Source organism: Antedon mediterranea, chromosome 6, assembly GCF_964355755.1.
Source record: "Antedon mediterranea chromosome 6, ecAntMedi1.1, whole genome shotgun sequence".
Classification (NCBI taxonomy): domain Eukaryota; kingdom Metazoa; phylum Echinodermata; class Crinoidea; order Comatulida; family Antedonidae; genus Antedon; species Antedon mediterranea.
This window is the reverse complement of record NC_092675.1, coordinates 22344547-22368165: the sequence shown is the minus strand read 5'-3', so window position 1 is coordinate 22368165 and position 23619 is coordinate 22344547. Positions and strand designations below refer to the sequence as shown.

Below are 23619 nucleotides of genomic sequence, written 5' to 3'. Positions count from 1 at the left end.
CTACTTAGTGGCGGCGAACGTGACTGTTGACGTAAGGAAGAGAGCACTACTGCTACACTTCATTGGCCCAGGTAACTTTAACACATTTGAAATGCTACCAAATAAAGGTACGACATACGTACAGGCAAAAGAAGCTTTGAAAATTACTTCTTACCATCATCGAACAGTGAATTTGAAAGATCAAAATTTAGAAAGTTACAGCAAAATAAAGGTGAGAGCATTGACGTGTATCACAACGTGAACAAGCTGATAAGTGTGATTTCCATGAGATTAGTGGAGAGATTAAATCACATATTATTCAATCGACAACAGATTCTAAGCTAAGAAAATTTGGTTTGAAAACGGGTGGATGTACATTAGATGAGTTACTTCTACATGGTAGGACAAATGAACTAACAACTAAACAATCTAATGAAATGGAGAACGGTGATAATACTAGTAGTAGTATGCCTACTCGTAGTGGCGAGACTAAGGCAGATCATTCAGTTAATAAAATAACACAAGCGAAGCAATGTAATAAGTGTGGTTCTACACCAGGCCATACCGCTTCACAGTGTCCAGCTAGCAATAGAATATGCTATCGTTGTTCAAGAGTAGGACATTACGCAACACAGTGTTATTCAAAGAGTACACGCAAGGGAAATTCTTCACGTGGTAGAAACAACCAGCGACATAACGACCAAAGTTCACGCGGTGGTAATAAGTAGCCGTGTCAATCAAACAGAACGAGGGTTCTCAGATGATGGCGACAGTGATCATTCAATGTTTGTATTAAGTAACAATAAGATAGATAGAAGTCATTTCAAAACTATTTTAAACGTAAATGATGTTAATCTTGAAATGCTAATTGATACTCAAGCTGATGATACTATAATGTCTATTGATACCTACAACAAATATTTTAGTCATATTAAAATTGACCCAGATGTTATTCCCCTTAAAACATACAGTGGTGAGAAACTTAAGTTAACTGGAAAAATTAAGTGTAAAGTTGTTGACAAACAAAATGTCATACACTATCTGAGTGCTAACGTAGCTGACTATAAAGCTAAACCGACTTTACTTGGTGTAGATTGGCTTAATGTGGTTAAACTAGACTGGTCAAAACTAACCCAAAACTTAAATTCCAGAAATGTAAATAGTCTGCAAAAAGATAAAGGTGTAAATTTGAGAGATAATTCTCAGTTTCAGGCATTGTTAAAAGAACATGCACAATTGTTGGAGTCTGATAAGAAAGGTATTACAGGAGAAAAAGCTCATATTAACATGAAACAAAATGTTCAACCCATATATTGTAAAGCTAGATTTGTACCATATGCAATGAAATCTAAAGTAGAAAGAGAGTTGGTTAGATTAGAAAATGAACATGTACTAACGAAAGTAGAAAAATCAAATTGGGCATCACCTATAGTAGTGGTTCCTAAATCCGACGGTACTGTTAGAATTTGTAGGGACTATAGTGTTACCATAAACCAACATGTAACAGATGAAGAATACAGCTTACCCAGTGCTGATGATTTGTACTCTGAACTTTCAGGAAAACGTGTATTTACAAAGCTTGACTTATCACATGCATACACACAGTTGAATATTGACGAAGAGAGTAAAGAGTTTGTAACTATAAACACACACAAAGGTCTATATACGTTTAACAAACTGCCGTATGGAATTAAACCTGCATCAAAGCTGTTCCAAAAACAAATGGATAAGATGTTAACAGGGATTGAATGTTGCTTATGCAATCAAGATGATGTTTTGATCCATACGAAAACCGAAGCTGAGAACTTAAGAGTATTAGAGACTGTATTTAACGTTTCAAAGACAACAATGTAAAACTAAAAACTTCCAAGTGTAAATTTTTGGAAATCGAAGTAGTTTATTTGGGATTGCGAGTCGACAAACATGGTATATCTCCGGTTGATAGCAAAATCAAACCGATTAAAGAAGCTCCGCAGCCACAAACCACCAAACAACTAAGATCCTTCCTAGGGATGGTGCAGTTCTATTCGAAATTCTTACAGAACTTATCTACAGTATTGAAACCATTAAATACACTGTTGAAAGATGACGTAGAGTGGAAATGGACAGCGGATTACCAAAACGCATTTGACTGGTGTAAGAAACAACTAACTTCAGATTTGTGTTTAACACATTATGATGTAAAGCGACCATTAATTTTGTGTACTGATGCTAGTCCTTATGGCATAGGTGCTGTTATTTCGCACATAATGGATGATAATACAGAGAGACCCATTCATTACGCATCGCGAACGCTAACAAAGAGTGAACAAGGTTATGCACCGCTCGAGAAGGAAGCGTTATCAATTATTTATGGAATCAAGCGTCTCTCATAGGTCGAAAATTTACGATTCGTACGGACCACAAACCATTAACTAAGATACTAGGTCCAACCACCGAGGTGCCGGTAGTGGCAGCTAGTAGAATCCAACGGTGGGCGTTACTACTTAACGAATACAACTACGAAATAGAATACATACGTTCAGAGGATAACGCAGTGGCAGACGTATTTATCGCGCTTACCACACAACTTGAACATGCGATCTACAGTATCAGTATTGATGAAGACTTTCCAATCAAAGCAGATGAAATTGAACGAAAGACTATTAAAGATGAAACTTTAAGTAAGGTACTTAATTATGTAAAGCAAGGATGGCCTAATGAGGCTGCATGTAAACTTCTAAGTGAAAATAATAGTTTGAAGCCATTTGTACAGAGAAAGCTTGAGCTAACATGTGTTGGAAATTGCCTATTATGGGGTCCTAGAGTTATTATTCCTACTGAATTACGAGATAAAATGCTAACAGAATTACATTGGGAACACCCTGGAATTTGCCAGATGAAGGCAATTGCCCGATCATAGCTGTGGTGGCCTAAGCTTGATCTAGATATTGAGAATATAGTTAAGAGTTGTAATCCATGCCAAAGTGTTTAGTTTACCTACCACACCACTTATTCCTTGGAAATGGCCAACTAGACCATTCCAGAGAATTCACATTGATTTTTGTGAGAAGGATAAAGATAATTTCTTAGTGTTAATTGATAGTCACTCAAAGTGGTTAGAGGTAGTTCATATGAAAACAACCACAAGTACTAGAACCATTGAGGAACTAAAACTAATATTTGCACGTTTCGGTTTACCCGAGGAAATTGTTTGTGATAACGGTCCTCAGTTTGCAAGTACAGACTTTAAAATATTTTGCCAAAATAATGGTATTGCATTAACGTTTTCACCTGTTTATCATGCACCCACAAATGGGGCTGCCGAAAGATCGGTTAGGGTCATTAAAGAGGCGTTAACAAAACAAGTGATTGAAGGCAAAAAGGATAATATCAAAGTTAGACTAGCTAACTTTTTATTCAGATACAGAATGACACCTCCTCATACAACTACTAAGTGTACACCATCTGAATTATTTCTGAAAAGAAATTTAAGAACAAGACTGTCATTAGTAAATCCTAGTTTAGCAGAACGAATAGAATGTAAACAATATAGCCAAAAACTACATAAAGATCCTAAAACACAATCAGAAAGAATCTTTTCAGTGTCAGACAAAGTAAAAGTGAATAACATGAGAACACAAGGTAAAGGACAAGATAAATGGTTAAATGGCATAGTAATAAAGGTATTAGGTCCAAGAAAGTATGAAGTTAAAATAGGACGATTGGTTAAAATAATACATCCTAATCACATGATGTTGGATACCACATCTGATGTAAAGAGAGAGAAAGGAAAAGGGAAATAAGATGTAATCATTATATAGTTAATTTAAATCTAGAAGATCTTGTTTTTGTTATATGCATTATGTTTATTGTTACTTAGTTTTAGAATGTTATATTAGATAGCCATACTATAATTAATACTGTATTTTACAAAACCAATACCTGTATCACTTGACTCAATTTTAAAAGAAGGAAGTAATGTAATATATTCATATTAGGAATTTAACGACTGGATTGGAGACTAATAAAGGAGTTCTACAAGATGGCTGAACATTAGCACATGGTCTGATTTCTTAGTGAAATACTTAGTGTAATCATTCATTCCCAGAGCACAATATATAACACATAGCACCCTCTAGTGTTACAGTAAATTTGAATTGTATCATGGTGGATTTTTGTGAATAATAAAAGATTACGTAGATATTTATGTACATTTTGTTTTTTTGTCTAAAGCAAGATTATTTGTAGTAAATGTAATGTTTAGACGATATGTGAGCAGCACATCACAGAGGTTGAATAAATACAGTTAAAATTTATTAACCATCTCATCATATATTATACAAATAATGAATGTTTATGAGTGATGGTACAAATAAATGGCATGAGGTGAATGATGAAAGGTTATATTTCAATGAGGCGAAGCCGAGTTTATATATAACCTTCATCATTCACCAAATGCCATTATTTGTACCATTACACGAATATAAAACATTCATTATTTGTTTTATACAAAATCTAAATAGATCCTCTTATTTGAATCAAATAAAAAGAAAGGCCCAGCCAAGGTCTACATTAGATTAACATTGATTAAAACAATAACAACATTTGGTTTTTAATAATTATATTAACTATTATTATTTATATGGATTTTATAAATGCACATAATGTAGTGTTTCAACAAACGACCAACCATCCTAGGCCTAGCAAGGCTAAAACGCCTAGGCCTAGCCTAATACTAACAGGCCTAGGCCTACTATACTAGGCCTAGCTAGGCTGAAAGACAGCAATACGAAACTTCGACAGGCAACTGGAACTCATCTAGGCTAATTTTTTTTTAATGATTTTACGTCTTGTAGAGATGTTCCCATTAATTAATCAAAATCATAAAAACGATCTAAAGCTAATTTAAATGCCTTTTTGATCTAAATTAGTACATATATATCTCTCCAAAAATGTACTTCCATCGCGAAACAGTCATAACAATAACAATAATTAGTGAAGCTAAATAATGACCTTGAAAATTTGGATGAGTCTGCAACATGGGAACATTTTATAAATGCTGATGTTAATGAAAAAACTACTATAGTTTTAGGGGGAGATATTAACTTGGATCCTAGTAAAGCTGTCTTGACAGCATTTGACAAATACTGTAAGAATTTCCTTAAAGTTGCCTGGAAAAAAAGATCAGAGTTAAAAAAGAGCTAATTTGCATTGTTGCTTTATAATTTTGTTTATTAATTCTCACTGTATATTGTATTTAATGTTGCAGAGAAAGACTGGTGTACATCTCTGTAAATCTTTTTAAATTTCTATTTGTGTTTACTGTATTCGTTGATCTTAAAGTTTATTTTCATACTTTAATTTGTTAATTAACTATTGTATAATTCATTTCCTTTTCTTTTTCTTTAAACTTATGAACGCACCGTCATAAAACGTGTGCCGCTGTTCTAAAAGCGTCTGTTCAAATAAAGTTATTATATTATTATAATAACATTTGTGACGAAAGTAGAAAATAGGTGGCGCTGTTGTATTTTAGAAGCAATAGTATAAAAAAATATTTTCCAAACGCGAAAAGATTTTTTTTTTGTACATGGAAAAAAGCAGTGAAATTGATCATACCAGATATCATAATCTTTGATTGATTTCAAAGGCGATTGTTTTTATCTAGACCACTGATTGGATAAAACTACATTTAAATGAAAACTAAAGAGGGCAGAATTCAAGTTAGCTAACATTATCAATAAAGAAATAAACCCTACATTGAGGGCTCACTATAACTTGTTAAATGTTTATAAAATGTTTTTCTTATAAGACATTCTTCATCAAAACCTAAAGCTTTGGATATTATTTTTTAAAAAAACATGTACCAAATTTAAATGTTAAAATCATTCATGTAAACCTAAAAATAATATAAAAAATTCAAGACAATGTGTAATTTAAGAAAAAATATGTTGCTGTTGTTTGTCTAACTTTATATTTATTCTTTGATTTATACTTACCTTGATTAAAATTGTTAATAAACTACTTTTTACGATGCTTATCGCCTCGTGAAAGAACAACTTTCTGGTGAACAAGTTTTTTTACGTTGCAAAATAATGATTTTATTATTATTATTGTTTCTTTTTTTTGCATGTAAACATTATCTACTAACCTGTTTAAAAATGTGCAAGCTTGTAGCTTGTGCTCTGCAGATATCCCCAATGTAAACAGCATTGAAAGCAGTCTGTAAATAAGTCACAATCATACATGTTAGTAAATATTACAATATTAAACAATAAAGAACTTCTTCAAATTATATGACTGATCCTTTGCTCAAGGGTTCCCCAACTCACAAAAGTGAAATATCTTTGGAGAATGTATTAAAGCTTGACTGAGCAAAAGAAGGTTCTATAAACATTGAAAAATAAATACAATAGATAATTTTTGAAACAAAAATGTAAACAAGGATTGTGTAACATTGTAATAAATGTACCTTATACAGAGCTTGCCAGTCACCAATGGAAGCCTGAGCTTGCTTCATCTTGGATAAAATCCTCTAGAAAATAAAATAAAAGTTGCATTATTTCAATTAGAGAGATATGGTAATTCACTACATTGAATGCAATAAATAAAATGGGGAAAAAAGGATAAATGCAGTCATACAATTGAAATTCTAATAGTAACAATAAAAATCAATTTTGGAATATATTGAAGTATAATTTATCCAAAATGTTATAAGGTAGGTCAAAAAAGAAACATATACACAGTATACAAATATGGAAGGGAATCAAATATGGAAGGGAATCAAATATGGAAGGGAACCAAATATGGAAGGGAATCAAATATGGAAGGGAATCAAATATGGAAGGAATCAAATATGGAAGGAATCAAATATGGAAGGAAATCAAATATGGAAGGGAATCAAATATGGAAGAGAACCAAATATGGAAGGGAACCAAATATGGAAGGGAATCAAATATGGAAGGGAATCAAATATGGAAGGGAATCAAATACGGAAGGGAATCAAATATGGAAGGGAATCAAATATGGAAGGGAATCAAATATGGAAGGGAACCAAATATGGAAGGGAATCAAATATGGAAAGGGAATCAAATATGGAAGGGAATCAAATATGGAAGGGAACCAAATATGGAAGGGAATCAAATATGGAAGGGAATCAAATATGGAAGGAAATCAAATATGGAAGGGAATCAAATATGGAAGGGAACCAAATATGGAAGGGAATCAAATATGGGAAGGGAATCAAATATGGAAGGGAATCAAATATGGAAGGGAATCAAATATGGGAAGGGAATCAAATATGGAAGGGAATCAAATATGGAAGGGAATCAAATATGGAAGGGAATCAAATATGGAAGGGAACCAAATATGGGAAGGGAATCAAATACGGAAGGGAATCAAATATGGGAAGGGAATCAAATATGGAAGGGAATCAAATATGGGAAGGGAATCAAATATGGAAGGTAATCAAATATGGAAGGGAATCAAATATGGAAGGGAATCAAATATGGAAGGTAATCAAATATGGAAGGTAATCAAATATGGAAGGTAATCAAATATGGAAGGGAATCAAATATGGAAGGGAATCAAATATGGAAGGGAATCAAATATGGAAGGGAATCAAATATGGAAGGGAATCAAATATGGAAGGTAATCAAATATGGAAGGGAATCAAATATGGAAGGGAACCAAATATGGGAAGGGAATCAAATATGGAAGGGAATCAAATATGGAAGGGAATCAAATATGGAAGGGAATCAAATATGGAAGGTAATCAAATATGGAAGGGAATCAAATATGGAAGGGAATCAAATATGGGAAGGGAATCAAATATGGAAGGGAATCAAATATGGAAGGGAATCAAATATGGAAGGGAATCAAATATGGAAGAGAATCAAATATGGAAGGGAATCAAATATGGAAAGGAATCAAATATGGAAAGGAATCAAATATGGAAGGGAACCAAATATGGAAGGGAATCAAATATGGAAGGGAACCAAATATGGAAGGGAATCAAATATGGAAGGGAATCAAATATGGAAGGGAACCAAATATGGAAGGGAATCAAATATGGGAAGGGAATCAAATATGGAAGGGAATCAAATATGGAAGGAATCAAATATGGAAGGGAATCAAATATGGAAGGGAATCAAATATGGAAGGAATCAAATATGGAAGGGAATCAAATATGGAAGGGAATCAAATATGGAAGGGAACCAAATATGGAAGGGAATCAAATATGGGAAGGGAATCAAATATGGAAGGGAATCAAATATGGAAGGGAATCAAATATGGAAGGGAATCAAATATGGAAGGGAATCAAATATGGAAGGGAATCAAATATGGAAGGGAATCAAATATGGAAGGAATCAAATATGGGAAGGGAATCAAATATGGAAGGGAATCAAATATGGAAGGTAATCAAATATGGAAGGGAACCAAATATGGAAGGGAACCAAATATGGAAGGGAATCAAATATGGGAAAGGAATCAAATATGGAAGGGAATCAAATATGGAAGGGAATCAAATATGGAAGGGAATCAAATATGGAAGGGAATCAAATATGGAAGGGAATCAAATATGGAAGGGAATCAAATATGGAAGGGAATCAAATATGGAAGGGAATCAAATATGGAAAGGAATCAAATATGGAAGGGAATCAAATATGGAAGGTAATCAAATATGGGAAGGGAATCAAATATGGAAGGTAATCAAATATGGGAAGGGAATCAAATATGGAAGGGAATCAAATATGGAAGGGAATCAAATATGGAAGGGAATCAAATATGGAAGGAATCAAATATGGAAGGGAATCAAATATGGAAGGGAATCAAATATGGAAGGGAATCAAATATGGAAGGGAATCAAATATGGAAGGGAATCAAATATGGGAAGGTAATCAAATATGGAAGGTAATCAAATATGGAAGGTAATCAAATATGGAAGGGAATCAAATATGGAAGGTAATCAAATATGGAAGGGAATCAAATATGGAAGGGAATCAAATAGGCTATGGAAGGTAATCAAATATGGAAGGAAATCAAATATGGAAGGGAATCAAATATGGAAGGAAATCAAATATGGAAGGAATCAAATATGGAAGGGAACCAAATATGGAAGGGAATCAAATATGGAAGGGAATCAAATATGGAAGGGAATCAAATATGGAAGGGAATCAAATATGGAAGGTAATCAAATATGGGAAGGGAATCAAATATGGAAGGTAATCAAATATGGAAGGTAATCAAATATGGAAGGTAATCAAATATGGAAGGTAATCAAATATGGAAGGGAATCAAATATGGAAGGGAATCAAATATGGAAGGTAATCAAATATGGAAGGGAATCAAATATGGAAGGTAATCAAATATGGAAGGGAATCAAATATGGAAGGGAATCAAATATGGAAGGAATCAAATATGAGAAGGGAATCAAATATGGGAAGGGAATCAAATATGGGAAGGGAATCAAATATGGAAGGTAATCAAATATGGAAGGTAATCAAATATGGAAGGGAATCAAATATGGAAGGAATCAAATATGGAAGGAATCAAATATGGAAGGGAATCAAATATGGAAGGGAATCAAATATGGAAGGGAATCAAATATGGAAGGGAATCAAATATGGAAGGAATCAAATATGGAAGGGAATCAAATATGGAAGGGAATCAAATATGGAAGGGAATCAAATATGGAAGGAATCAAATATGGAAGGGAATCAAATATGGAAGGGAATCAAATATGGAAGGGAATCAAATATGGAAGGGAATCAAATATGGAAGGAATCAAATATGGAAGGGAATCAAATATGGGAAGGGAATCAAATATGGAAGGGAATCAAATATGGAAGGAATCAAATATGGAAGGGAATCAAATATGGAAGGGAATCAAATATGGAAGGGAATCAAATATGGAAGGGAATCAAATATGGAAGGTAATCAAATATGGGAAGGGAATCAAATATGGAAGGTAATCAAATATGGAAGGTAATCAAATATGGAAGGTAATCAAATATGGAAGGTAATCAAATATGGAAGGTAATCAAATATGGAAGGGAATCAAATATGGAAGGGAATCAAATATGGAAGGTAATCAAATATGGAAGGGAATCAAATATGGAAGGTAATCAAATATGGAAGGGAATCAAATATGGAAGGGAATCAAATATGGAAGGAATCAAATATGAGAAGGGAATCAAATATGGGAAGGGAATCAAATATGGGAAGGGAATCAAATATGGAAGGTAATCAAATATGGAAGGTAATCAAATATGGAAGGGAATCAAATATGGAAGGAATCAAATATGGGAAGGGAATCAAATATGGGAAGGGAATCAAATATGGAAGGGAATCAAATATGGAAGGGAATCAATGGAATCAATAAAGTTTCCACGCTAAAGATTTTGGCTATCAAGGATGCCTAGTGTCATAATTTGTTTCACACACCATAAAATAAATGGCAAAAGATATTTTAAATGATAGAATTTGTTAAAATATAAATACCGGCACATTCTTTATATGTTTCAGACAGCCTTGTAAAGATGAGAGAACTTCCACATTCCTTGGAGACATGAAAAATGCAATGGCTTCTTGACGCTGGCGAAGAAGATTGATATCACGAGACGGCCTCCTAAACCAGACCCTACCAATAGCAAAATCAATATTATCATATGCAAAAATATGCTTTCATTTTCAACAATGACACTAACAAGAAGATAATTTAAAAGAAACCTAATTATTATATTTACTTAATTACGCAAAAGACAAAATAGAAAATAGAAAACAATTGTTAGTAATTAAATAACAATAAAAGATTTGATTATAGTTGAAAATGTGATCTCTTTTAAAAAATTCTATGCAAGAAAAAAAAAAAGATGCAATAGTCGTAAAAAGACAAAAAATACTAATCAACACTATCCTGTGCTGTTTGGGCTGTGTGTGTAAATGAGAATGAAAAAGAACTTATATAGGAACAAAAGGGATTATGACGGATGTTTCGTTGCTGCCACGGGCTGGTTGATGAATCTTGCTGATGGATACTGAACATTGGAATATTAATGAAAACATAGTTTAAAATTATGTGATAAAAAGTGTTTAAAACACGTTCAACTAAAAAGTAACCAAAATAATAAACGTAAAATTTTAATTTACTTCTTTGGAAAATTACCTCATTAGATTACTACCAATTATTGACTTGGTTCTATTCAAAATACCTACATTAACAATACAAAATATTGCCGTTTATATTACTTTTACCTGTTTAAACACCAACATTAAAGACCAAATTACAGAGACGAGTGGTAACAGAAAATGGAGAAGTACGTAGCTTGTCCATGTAGAATCTGTATCTGACCTGAGCGGCGTCCCTTTTCTATTTACCAACTTCTTTTCTTGCGTTAAACTATTTATGTTCATTATCAGTTGTATATTTACAGTATTATGCTACTCTGTATTTTGCTTCATTATTTGTGGAAATAAATATTATTATTATTAGCGTCTGTGTAAATTGGCCTTAAAACTTTGGCAGTTGAATATGTACTTGCGTGCAAACAATAATAAATAAATATTGTTGTTAAAGCTAGCAACCAACACCTTACCAAACAGACTGAGACCTTCTTTAGCACCACTTCCTCCACTCTTAAAGGCTGACGGATGCAACTCCTTACGGAATATCTGAAGGGCACGGTAGGTGTTTTCTTCAAGGAAAAGAGTGTCTTTCCTAAACAAAAAATGAAAAAAGATGTGTGCCACAAACACCACATTTCAAATTATGACATTCAAAGTATTGCACCTAGAGAATTAGTAAGATGCCTACATTTTCAAATATATTTCTTCCCTTTATTTAAGATTTGCTATCGAGGAACCTTTTTGGACAACTGTTTTTTAAAAATTTTTTTTTCTTTTTCCCCACCATCACATAAATTAATATTGTATCCTTTGTAGTTATTTTCAATGGCCAAAGAAGCTAAACAACTACTTTTATCTAAAATAATTATATCAATATTTTTATTATTTTATCTTATCCTGTGTGGAACATAAACAAATAACTAAGGTAGGCCCTTTTTAAGGAAATATTTTAAGGGCTATAGAAAAGGGTAAGAATGATTACTTTGTATTCTATTTTAGACTCAGATAACTTACAAAGAGAAAAGGTGAAGAGAAAGAACCGGCACTTTAATACCCATGTCTTCCAGCTCAACACCAACACGTTTCTTCTCCATGAACTTAAGAAGGGCACCAGCTGCTCGAATCTAAGAAAACAAAGATTATCAACATGGCTTGAGTAATTTGCATATTTCACTATTAGTATCAGAGACACACAAATACAAATTCATTTTGACAGAGGGTTGCAGCTATACACTTCTTCCTCTTTAAATATTATATTTTAAATAGGGGAAAAATGTGTTTCAGAAAAGATGGTTATCATATAAACCATTGTGCAATATCAATACAACTACAATTAGATAAACTTGATTGCACATTGTAGAAGAACTATTGCTCTTCCACACATTGTGGATGAAATATTCTAATACCTAACAGTAATACAAACTTGTTTGAAGCAATAGTTTTTGTATTTCAAAGTTAGTAATAATTATTTCATAAACATTATTTTCAAGCCATTTTTTTAACTGAAAGAAACGGTAAACAGAGTCAAAAGAATGTTTAAAAACTGTACTGTAAACATTTCTAGTAAAGTATATTTCATACTGTAAAAAACCCATTTTAATACATGATTTATTGCAAAAAAAACTATGCTAGAAATACAAATTCTTGAATAATAACTGCACAGCGCCCTCTATGAGAAAATTGAAAAAAAACTTTTATTTCACATGATACAGAGTTTCAAACAATGAACAACATACTCACAACTTTTTCACATTTAAAGGGTACAATAGATGAGATGAAGATGCTTCTCTCAATGTCTGTAAAATTCTCAGGCATTGTGGGAAGGTTCAGTGATACTAATCGCCTTTTACATGATTCCAAAGCTGAAAAAAAAAACATAATTTTAGATATCAAAATGAGAAAATAGACTAACACAATTATTCGTTACAAATATACAAAATACTATAAATTTTAATAATTATCAATATACATTACTGATTGCATATTGGACCAATACGACCAAATTATAAATTTTAATAATTATTATTAACATGTAATATTAAAGTTTATAAATATTTCCCTTCCTACCTACTGCTTAAAATGGATTAGGAAGGAAAGAAGTGAGATCGGCAATAAAATTTGCAATCAACCCAACCCAACTCAATTGCTGATAATTATAGCTGTGAGTCAAGAATGCCTTTAGGGGTTTGGTTCGATTCCCATCTCTCATCAATTTTTCAACTTTGTCAATAGCATTGACTTTTACATGCATGATGCATTAATCCTTTGGTCTGGCAAATGTGCAGAACACTTAAAAACAAAAAATGTATCGTCTCCTAATGCACTGTCCAAGTACACTTTATGGCCGAGCATCAACGGATGGAACTAGCTCCCTAAAGGTTGGTTATTCATGAACTAAACAGATCCACATTCAAAGGTGAAAGAACTTTGTGTTGTATGTTTTTACTTCATGGTATAAACAAAGGTCACAGTCAAAAGGGAGGGGTCTAAAATGATGTGTCAAGTCAAAATAAAGTTTATTGAATTTCAAAATTATCATAAACATTAACCAGGTGTTTAAACCAATCAATTCAAATAAGGTATAACATCTGTATCGTTTTGCACCTGTGATTAATGCATCACATGGTGTCAAGTTGCAATCACAGGTGTCAATTCTCTGGGTACTTGTTATTATTATACACAAATTGTTTACTTTATACAATAGACCTAGTATTTATGATTTTATTAATTTAGCATTTTCACTAAAAATAACTTTCACAACACTGCCATCCAATCAACTTTTTTGAGATTGTTAATACAAGCAATAAATTGTTAATACAAGCACTAAATATCTGGCATTATATGTTGATATCCACTTTGATCAAAATTGGATCGAAAAAAAAATGTATATACAGTACCTGAAAAAATGTAATTTAAAGCAAAAAATGGTAAAATTGGCTGCCAGTCAATGGGTTTTTGATTTATTATTATTTATTATGTGATTTTATAAGTGAAAACATTATTTGTTTTTGTTATTTTTTCTATGGAAGTGATTAACATTATTATAATTACAAAATAACCTATTCAAAGTCTGATTTAATTATTCTTAATTTTTCTTGCTTTTTAGGGACAATACCCTTTAAGAATTGTATAATAAGTAGATTTAAAAATGGCCGGACTTAAAAACTCATTAAGTTATTTCCATGCATTTTTTTTTGTGGCCAAACTGAATTAGTAGCAGTTTCTCAGAAAAAGTAAAGCTTACTTCTTGCTATGCACCCCCAACTTTTTTTTTCTTCGTTATGCTAGATCTGCCCATAAACACGGTAATGAAGAATGGGTGAGTCATCCAGGTAAGCATTTGTTAAAGACGTATATCTGAAACCCATTTTAATTTCTTTTTGATATCAAATGTTGTTTTTATGCATGGACAGGGGTGTACACAGTGGCCTAGACAATACACATGGCTTTTATTACCAACACACCTTTTCAACATAATAGCAATTTGTACATTTTTTATTTCAATAACCGAAACCGTATGGTATTTATATCCAATAAAATACTGCCACCTGGAGGCCACATGTGTCTTCAGAAACAAAGACAGGATGGTTTACACCAGGTGATTTTCATTAAATTGTTTGAAATAGCTTGAAGTTATAAATTGCAGCATAATAATAATCACAGTGTTTGTTGGTGGTTGGTCTCATGCCAGTGAAATTGAAACAAACATATCAAAATAGATTACAGTATAACAACTATTAAAGACATAAACAACTTTAAAAATATTTTTTTTTAATAAACATGGTTTACGAACGATGACAAAAATGTGTAAATGTTCCCTTTTAAAGTGTGTGGTTCCATATGAGGGTACATATGGATTTTCTCTTCCCTTCCATAATGTGGCATTTTAATCAAGATAGGCAGATTCTAGCAGGGAGACATCTCCCTGATTCAAGGTAGGAGCCCGGCCAATAATGAAACTCCCCAGGCAAGATGAATGAAAACAGCAAAAACAATAAAGAGCCAGTTTGCCTGTTTTATTCTAATATTATCAATAATCATAATCACGTTAAATCCTCTTGCACAGTAGAGTGTTTGTTCTTTTTACATATTATCTACATGGTACTGGTATAAAGATCATACACACATTTATTAAAAATATAGATTTTTTAAAAAACATCATGCATTTTTTAGTGGAATATACAGTACAAAGCATCAATAGAATAGCCTACACATTAGAATTAAATTAATACAAAATAAATATTACCGTTAATATAACATATTACTTTCTCTTTTCCCTTTATTGTTTAATCTAAATAATTGTTTATAAAATACAAGGAAATGAACACTGACATAGTAATTGAATTGCACTTTGTTAAACAGGTTCTTATTAATTTATATATTCAAAGGATGTATCAGTCAATGTTATTCTTATTTGTGAGTAGTACATTTTATCTTTTTTTGTTTGAGTTTTTCTATTAAGTAGGCTCTACATACATGGTCTCAGTCAGCCCCGTCATACATGTTATTATCCAGGAATTGAGGAACATATGCATTTAATCGCTACCTGGTACCATCAATGTTTAATGTAAGCACTTAAGAAGCATTAGAATGGCAATACTGTACGTGTTTTGATTTTTTATAGTGTTTTCTATTTTTTATAGTAGTTGGGTTGCAATGCAATTTACTAGGATGCTTAAAGGAAAACTCCATGTTTAAAACAAATTTGCTTTTTTAAAACGATAAATTTACTTTATTTTGCACATAATTTCCTGTGTTTTTTTAATTTGAAACAAACAAGTGAAAATACTGTAAAACAGATTTTTGACATGGAAATACATGGCGTGTGAGAAGAAGCAAGATTGGTGGGCTGTTTCGCTGTAAAGTACAGCATAAACCTTGCTATAACCCTTAAATAATCTTAAATAAGAAGAATAAGCTGTAAGTCATGCGGTTTGAATGCAACAATCTTATAATGATTGATACAATAATCAAAATAATCTTCAGCGGGAACCGCTGAGCTTCCTGCAGAGCTTGTAAAATCCGACGTTTAATTCAAATATCCTTGATGTTGCCTAAAAACAAAGGAAATCACGCAAAGATGTCCTACACATTGTTCGCAAAACTAAGATTCTGACCAACATGACCTTCAGAATGTCAATAAAAACGTGCGTGATAAACAGTACAATTCCTGTTTTTACACACTTTATATGTAAGGATTATTTTGTTGTTTTCATGTCCGACAAATTTGTAAGAAATACTGTAAGTACAATGACTTTCAACTATACAATTACAGAACACTGAAAAATTAAATATAGGCTATAGCATTAAATCCAATGGAATTCCCCCTTTTTCACACTAGCATTTAATTCAAAGTTTTTTAAGGCAATATTTGGTTGGTGATCATAAATTATACTAATAAAAACTCATAATTTTTTAAATCAGCAGAAAAGTTCTTATTGTCATTTCACTAAATGTGACAGAGATGTCAGAAAATGGTTGAAACCAACTTTATAAATTTTCTTGATATACCACTTGGTATCAATATAAAGAATATAAACTGCACATACTATTTGGAAATGACCATATTTGGAAATGACCATATCATTGTTTAATGTTTTACTGAACAATGATGTCATAATGGAATGGGAAAACCCCTGATGATTAAGCTTATTTCTGTTGCAAGGGTATCACAGTGTTTTGGTAGAACATTTGACTCACTACAGGATGATGAAGATACTTTGTAATACAATTGGGTGAAATCCAATTACTATCACACTTTCAAATAGTCTGAAAGGATGACACAAAAAAAAAATTATAAAGAAACGCGATGTTTTGATTTAGACAGAAAATTTCAATAGGCAGTTTGCTTCTTAGCCCCTTGAGTTGATCCACATTGAACAGTTTTTGTTTCTAGTAAGTATGCATAGCCAGGTATATTACATTTTAAATCCAACTTCTTAGATTTTAACACACAAGATTTATCTTGTAATTTGAAATGGCACTGATCCAGCTGCAAAAGACTACTTAAAAATACTTCTACAGTATCTAAAATAAATTCCAAGAAGGCTCATGCTAGCTAGCACTATGCTTTTGACGAAAAGATTACTTTAGACCTAATACCTAGTACAGTAGAATTTGCCAGCTGGCTACGAGTAGGATTGGACAAATTGTCATGAGCTAGACTAGCACTGCTGTAAATGTGGTGGTTTGAAAAAAAAGTAGTTGTTCTAATCCTACAAACTGCGGACTTGAATTAAATCCAGATCTCATATTTGGGCGCATGTGAACAGGGTACTCTATTTTTTAACAAGTTTGTTCCAAATGTAGTAGTTAGTGTTTCAAAACATAAACATATTGTCTAATATGCTCTTGTAGAAATCGGTAAGCAGTTGTCTAGCTTTGAAGATTTATTTAATCAAAATTCATTACTACCTGTTAGATTAAAACTCAAAAGGGGTGTACTGTATGAATTTCCCAAGTGGCACAATCGACAACAATACATTCAACATATTTAAACCCATTTAACTCTACTCAAGATTAGCTATTAACAATATCACTAACAAACCTTGTGCTAGTTATTAAAAGTAATTAGGAAGGGGAGGAATTCCAATTGAAGTACCATGTTTCTTCCTTCCTTCACTCAAAGACCCTATTATAAGTAATTACGGTATTCCATGCAACCTATGCTATATGCTAAATTTTGTTTTTCTGCAAAAGCCTCAGTGACAACAAGACAATATGCCTTGCTACAATATTCATTAACGTTTATTTTTCCTTCTAAAGCACGTTTTCATGTTTATCTTTGAAAGCAATCTGGCAGAAGTTAATGCCATACAGATGGCAGACTTGGATGTAAAGTAAAACCATACTGTAACATAACCACACATCAGTCTACTGCCAAGCATAAAATGTTATTAATTTGACATTACATTTATTCTTTAATATGCACTGTTACATCACAGAAACATGATATTAGTATAAAAGAAGCATGAGTTAATCATTTGGGATTATTTGTTGATAAAAATGATAGTCATGAATATATTGGTCGAATTTTTTGCCCTACATACATACATACATACATAAATACTGTACTAAGTACATTTTTTGACAATACTTGCATAAAAATTATAGCCATCAGCGCAAGCTCGGTGGTCTAGAGGTATGAACGCCAGGCTAGTGATCTGGAGGTCGTGGGTTCGAGTCCCACCCGAGAATTACTTATATCGTATTCTCTAATTTACTTAGTATGAAGTACAAATTACGTCAGAGTAGGGAAAACATCTGACCAATTACTCAAGTCCCTGACGCAAAGCTACTCCACAGTAGTTTAATACAATTACAACCATGATATATTATATTCAATTGCTTATTTGCAATATAACAATTTGGAAGAATACCTTATATTCGAGATACAACAAAGTGTCACTTTAATGGGGGTTAGCCATAGTGTTAAAACATAATTGTGTTTGCCCTTGTTACTATTTCACAGGACAGTTTTCTTTTAAAATCAAAGAAGTGTTCTACTTTATATAATAATTAGTTTTTTATACTTCGGTGACTGTTTTGTGCATTAGAGAAATTCTGGAACTAGGGCAGGATTTGTACCACAGTTTACAAATAAGTTTTATAATTATTCATTTCAAAACAAACTTACCAAAGTCAATACTGGGGACAATCTGTACTCTATTAGACTGGTTTACAATCGTCTCATTTTCATCAATTGTTTCTGAAATAAGATGTACTGTATATTGTAGAAAAAAACAGTCAACCTTACATTTAGCAGTAGTGTAAATGAGAAACATTCAAAAGAAAACCTTATATTACCAATGGTAAAGTATTGAAATATAATTAGTTTATTCCAATATAACTACTAGGCTAATTGAACTTACTGGAAAAAATGTAGCATTAATTAACATCATTGAGGACTGTTTGTAAATAAAGTAAATTCTCTATACAGGGTATAATCAAGGAAGAATGAAACTCTTCCCTAGTTGGCATAATACAGAAAACTTTATTTGCCTTGATTTGTAACTTTACATTGGACACTGGCTCAGTGTTATTTCGAACATATGTTTTTTGGTGTCAGGGCAACTAGAGGTTCATTATTCTGAATATTGTTCTTTCTCGCACCCACAATAACAAAAATCCTGCCTCCGCTCCAGTGTGCAGTAATTAAGGTTTCACATTGATGTCAATGAAGCTGAGTGAATTTACTATGAAATGCAAGAATTCCATATAAGGTTCATTGAAATTTAGATCAGTCACGTTTGAAGAAAAGACAGGATTTTTGTGGAAAAACATAATCCTTCTTCCTGAACATATCAACCTTGCCCCTTAAATTATGACATTCTCAATTTGAAGAGTACAACACAACATGAGAGAAAAAATAATAGAGAGTTCATTTCAAGATTCAAAAGTTCATTTTGATTCAAGTATTCAATGTTAAATTGTCCAATTTCGCTACAGGATGTGAGAACTTTCAAAATCTTACAAATCTCATCTTTCACTCAAAAGAAAAATTTAGAAGAACCCCAGTAAGATACTGAAATGAATACGGTGAGAAAATCTGTAAAGCCTTGTCTACACTATCAAACTATGTGTCAAAAAAATGTGATGTGCCCATATATGGTAGTGCTATGCTTAAATATGGTAGTCATATGACATCATCATGTCCATATATGACATCATCATGTCCATATATGGCACATCACATTTTTTGACACATAAATTTTGATAGTGTAGACAAGGCTTAAGAGTGAAAAAAGGTCTTCCAACTGAGACAGCTAATGTCTGTTTGTTATGTAGAACTTCATTAGGCTACTAGAGTTGTGTTCATGATGTTGAAATAGGGTATAGACAGCGATCAAGGTTAGATAGTACCTTTTAACCATCAAGTTGCCACTTGAATACTCATATATTCATGTGCCGTTCCTTCTTCCAGAGATTAGCCCTCTTCCATTTTTATACTTTATCTTTGTTTTTTTAATTACTTTTTTCTTTGACTTTTTTTTTGTTTCACTCTGTCATCTTTTTGTTAGGAAAGAAGTAAATATTGATTTTTTTTTATATATTTGATTTGTATTATTACAGACGTCAAAGGTAAAAAGTAAGGGAATGTGCTGAATATTTACCTGGTTGTAATGCCTTTAGAAACTGTTCATCCTGTTTGGAGCTGACAATAATACATGCAGGCTGTACTTCTTGTAATACTGTAATTTGAAATAAATTATGTCTTTAAAGGGCTAAAAAATGTATGTACCATGTATTAACGCTGCATATGTTTTTGGATATTATTTATTATTCAATACTTTTAATCGTACATTAAGGCCTACTCTGGACATAATGACTCGCTTGCAGATCCATTATTTTGAAAAAAAAAGGGGCTGAGAGCCATTTTGTAAAATGAAATGCTATCCTATATTTTGCATTGAAAGTTTAGGGGAGAGTTGTTTCTGATTCTGCCTGTGTGTCTTGTTTTCTGGAATGCCCTGTTTTTAGAAGCATTTTATGTGATATGAAAGAATCCGGGACTTAAAAAAATTGAAGATTCTGATTTGGTAGTTTCTAGTAAAGCAGAACTGCTAAGCTTGTTAACGTTAACATGCTTCCTAAAAATTCTTAATCACTTACAAAAGCTCGTCATTAAATATGGGTCAACATCATAAGCAGGTTAGTTCACGACATCATTTAAAAAAATCTTCATCAAAGTGTGATACAGTGGGCAAATGTTATGTTGTGTTTATATTAAATGTGCTTATATCTATGGACATTTTATGTTTGCATATACCTTAAAATTAATTGATTATGACATAAAAGACAAAAAAACTGGGTTTAAAAAAGGCTATTAGCATTGAGAAACATGCAAAAAAAATAGGTCAATAATCTAATTAGGTCATATCAACATTATGATTTCTCAATCAACGCATAATCATAAAATTCTTGTAAAATGGAAAGGCAAATATAAAATAGATTATTCCTGTTCATTTTAAAGCTATTTCTGATAGATTTTTAAATGTCTTTTTTGGTGGTAAAATATTAATATTATGATAAATACTCAATACGATATATGTATTTGGAAGTCACAGACATTGTTAAAAGAGTTACCGTACCAAAAGAGCCTTTTAAGTGATAGGACTATCAACCCGACCATCAATGTTTGTTATATTATTTGTAAATTTCAACTACTGTACTTTAACAAAATATTGGAGGATCAGGCATGTATATGTTTCATGACAGCGCATGGTACGGCATCAGAAATGTCAAAATAACTTTTATAATCTTACCTCTTTTACATATACTGAAATTATCTGTTTCTGTTATATCTAGCATAAGATGAAGCTGTGATGTTTCAAGATCATAGTAGGTTATTCCAACAAGTTCATTGTGCCAAAACACGCTCATGTATTTCTGTATAAAAAATAAGTAATATTTAATAAACCAAAACATTTATTTACAAGATTTAGTGTATAAAATTGAAAAAGTATAGGGTCATAATTTAATGTTCTTATAAACTGGTGATTTCGGAGTCTAAAAAAGAACTTAAAAAAAGAATACTTAAGCGTATATAAAAATTATAGAAAAAATGTTCCAAAAGCTTTCTTGTAATGCTGAACTTCTTTTCAAAATAGATGAACTTCTTTCTAAAATAAATTAACTTCTTTTAAACCATATGAATTTTCATGAACTACTTTTCAAACTAGATAAACTTCTTTTCAAACTAGATGAACTTCTTTTCAAACTAGATAAACTTCTTTTCAAACTAGATGAATCATTTTTAAACTACCGTATATGAAATACTTTTTAAACTAGATGAACTTCTTTTCAAGCTATATTAACTACTTTTTAAACTATGTGAACTTCTTCTCAAACTAGATGAACTACTTTTTAAATTAGGAACTTCATTTCAAACTATGTGAACTTTTTTTCAAACTACATGAACTTCTTTTTCAAAATATATGAACATCTTTTCAAACTAAATGAACTTCTTTCAATCTAGATGAAGTTCTTTTCAAACTAGATGGACCTGTTCAAACTATATGAACTACTTTTTAAACTATACAAACTTTTTTTCAAACTAGATGAACTTCTTTTCAAACTAGATGAATACTTTTCAAACTATACAGTATGAAATACTTTTCAAAATAGATGAACTTCTTTTGAAGCTAGATGAACTTCTTTTCAAACTAGATGAACTACTTTTTCAAACTACTGTAGTTGCACTTCTTTTCAAACTATATGAACTTCTTTTCAAACTAAATTAACTTCTTTTCAAACTATATGAACATCTTTTCACAGAATGTGAACTTCATGAACTTCTTTAAAAAAATTAACTTCTTTTAATTTATACAAGATTTAAAAATATAAAAAAAACTAACTATTCTTATATGTCGACTATCACTAATTTACATACTAATGTCACTATATAACAATTTATCATACGACCTTAATAATACCAGAGCAAGGAGACCGTTTAATGGTTACGATCTTAATCAGTAATATTGAGGATATACCTTAGTTATTAAGGAAACAATATGTCAATATCAGTTTTAGTCAGAAGATACGATCAGAAACAACATCATAAGAATTGAAATATTACTGGAAGCTATATCAATTACAATAAAAATAGATTATATCTACATTGTATATATAATAATAACAATGAATCATCATTTTATTAATATTAATAAAGTAATATTTGTATAAAATAAGTGGATGAATCAAATAAAGAAAGACATACAAGGACATGTAGACACTAACACAATAACAAACCATCCTGCCATAAACAGACAAAAATGGAAACAAATTGTGCAAAGCGTATGTCTGGAAGATGGAAAACGTTAAGAAGAAGAAGAAGATAAAAAATTAACATTAGTAGGTAATCGTGATAAATTTGTGCAATACAATAAAAAGCAATATTTCCAAGACTCACTATGTAATAAATATATGTTAATACTGTAGTTCTCATCTAGGCATTGTAAAATAACATTAAAAAAAATGTCCTTAGCAGGAATTGAACCAGGGTTTAAAGTAAAAATAATTCATTCATCGATTAAACTTATTTTCAAATTCTAGAAAATTATCTTTAATGTTTTCAATAATTCCTGCTTTAAATACTGGCCCCATTGGCTAGTACCCAAGTTTTTCACTCACGGATATTTAATTAGAGACATGTAACAGCAGGGATTAGACCAGTAAACGCAAGCCATCTTGCCCCTTCCTATCATCTTTTGTCCCTCCCTTGGGATAAACAATAGAACGTACAATAGACTCGCGCCGTCAGATGCCTGGCCCGACGACAGCGATATGACAGTTGTATTACAAGTGCAGAGCAGGTGCACGGAACGCTTAGCATAGGGAGGAAATTAAGCGGCTAAACAAGGTCTGTTTTTCTTACAGCCTTAAAGTCTTCTAATTCAGTAAAGTTCACTGATTCTAAATTTGTATTAAAGGAACATTATCAAGTACAAGAAAACAAGCCTGTAGCCAGAATTTTTACAGGGTTTGTTTTTCCATTAAAAAAAAGGGGGTGAAAATTGTCATGAGCTGAGC

At 31.8% G+C, this 23619-nt stretch overlaps 1 protein-coding gene and 1 non-coding gene across 5 annotated transcripts in view; one reads left to right on the top strand and one right to left on the bottom strand.

Moving 5' to 3' along the window:
- LOC140052385 (mutS protein homolog 5-like) overlaps positions 1–23619 on the bottom strand; it is a 68023-nt gene that overhangs the window by 21973 nt on the left and 22431 nt on the right. For all 4 annotated transcript variants that reach the window (XM_072097985.1, XM_072097984.1, XM_072097987.1 and 1 more), the window contains 10 exons: positions 21354–21477; positions 20202–20279; positions 18725–18796; positions 12829–12950; positions 12103–12212; positions 11559–11680; positions 11129–11174; positions 10465–10603; positions 6434–6496; positions 6113–6184 (listed from right to left, as the gene is read on the bottom strand). In XM_072097985.1, coding sequence (XP_071954086.1) covers positions 6113–6184; positions 6434–6496; positions 10465–10603; positions 11129–11174; positions 11559–11680; positions 12103–12212; positions 12829–12950; positions 18725–18796; positions 20202–20279; positions 21354–21477 — 948 coding nt within the window. The remainder of the gene's footprint in view (positions 1–6112; positions 6185–6433; positions 6497–10464; positions 10604–11128; positions 11175–11558; positions 11681–12102; positions 12213–12828; positions 12951–18724; positions 18797–20201; positions 20280–21353; positions 21478–23619) is intronic.
- Positions 18213–18287, top strand: Trnat-agu (transfer RNA threonine (anticodon AGU)). The gene has a single exon. It is a non-coding gene; the product is annotated as a tRNA-Thr (tRNA).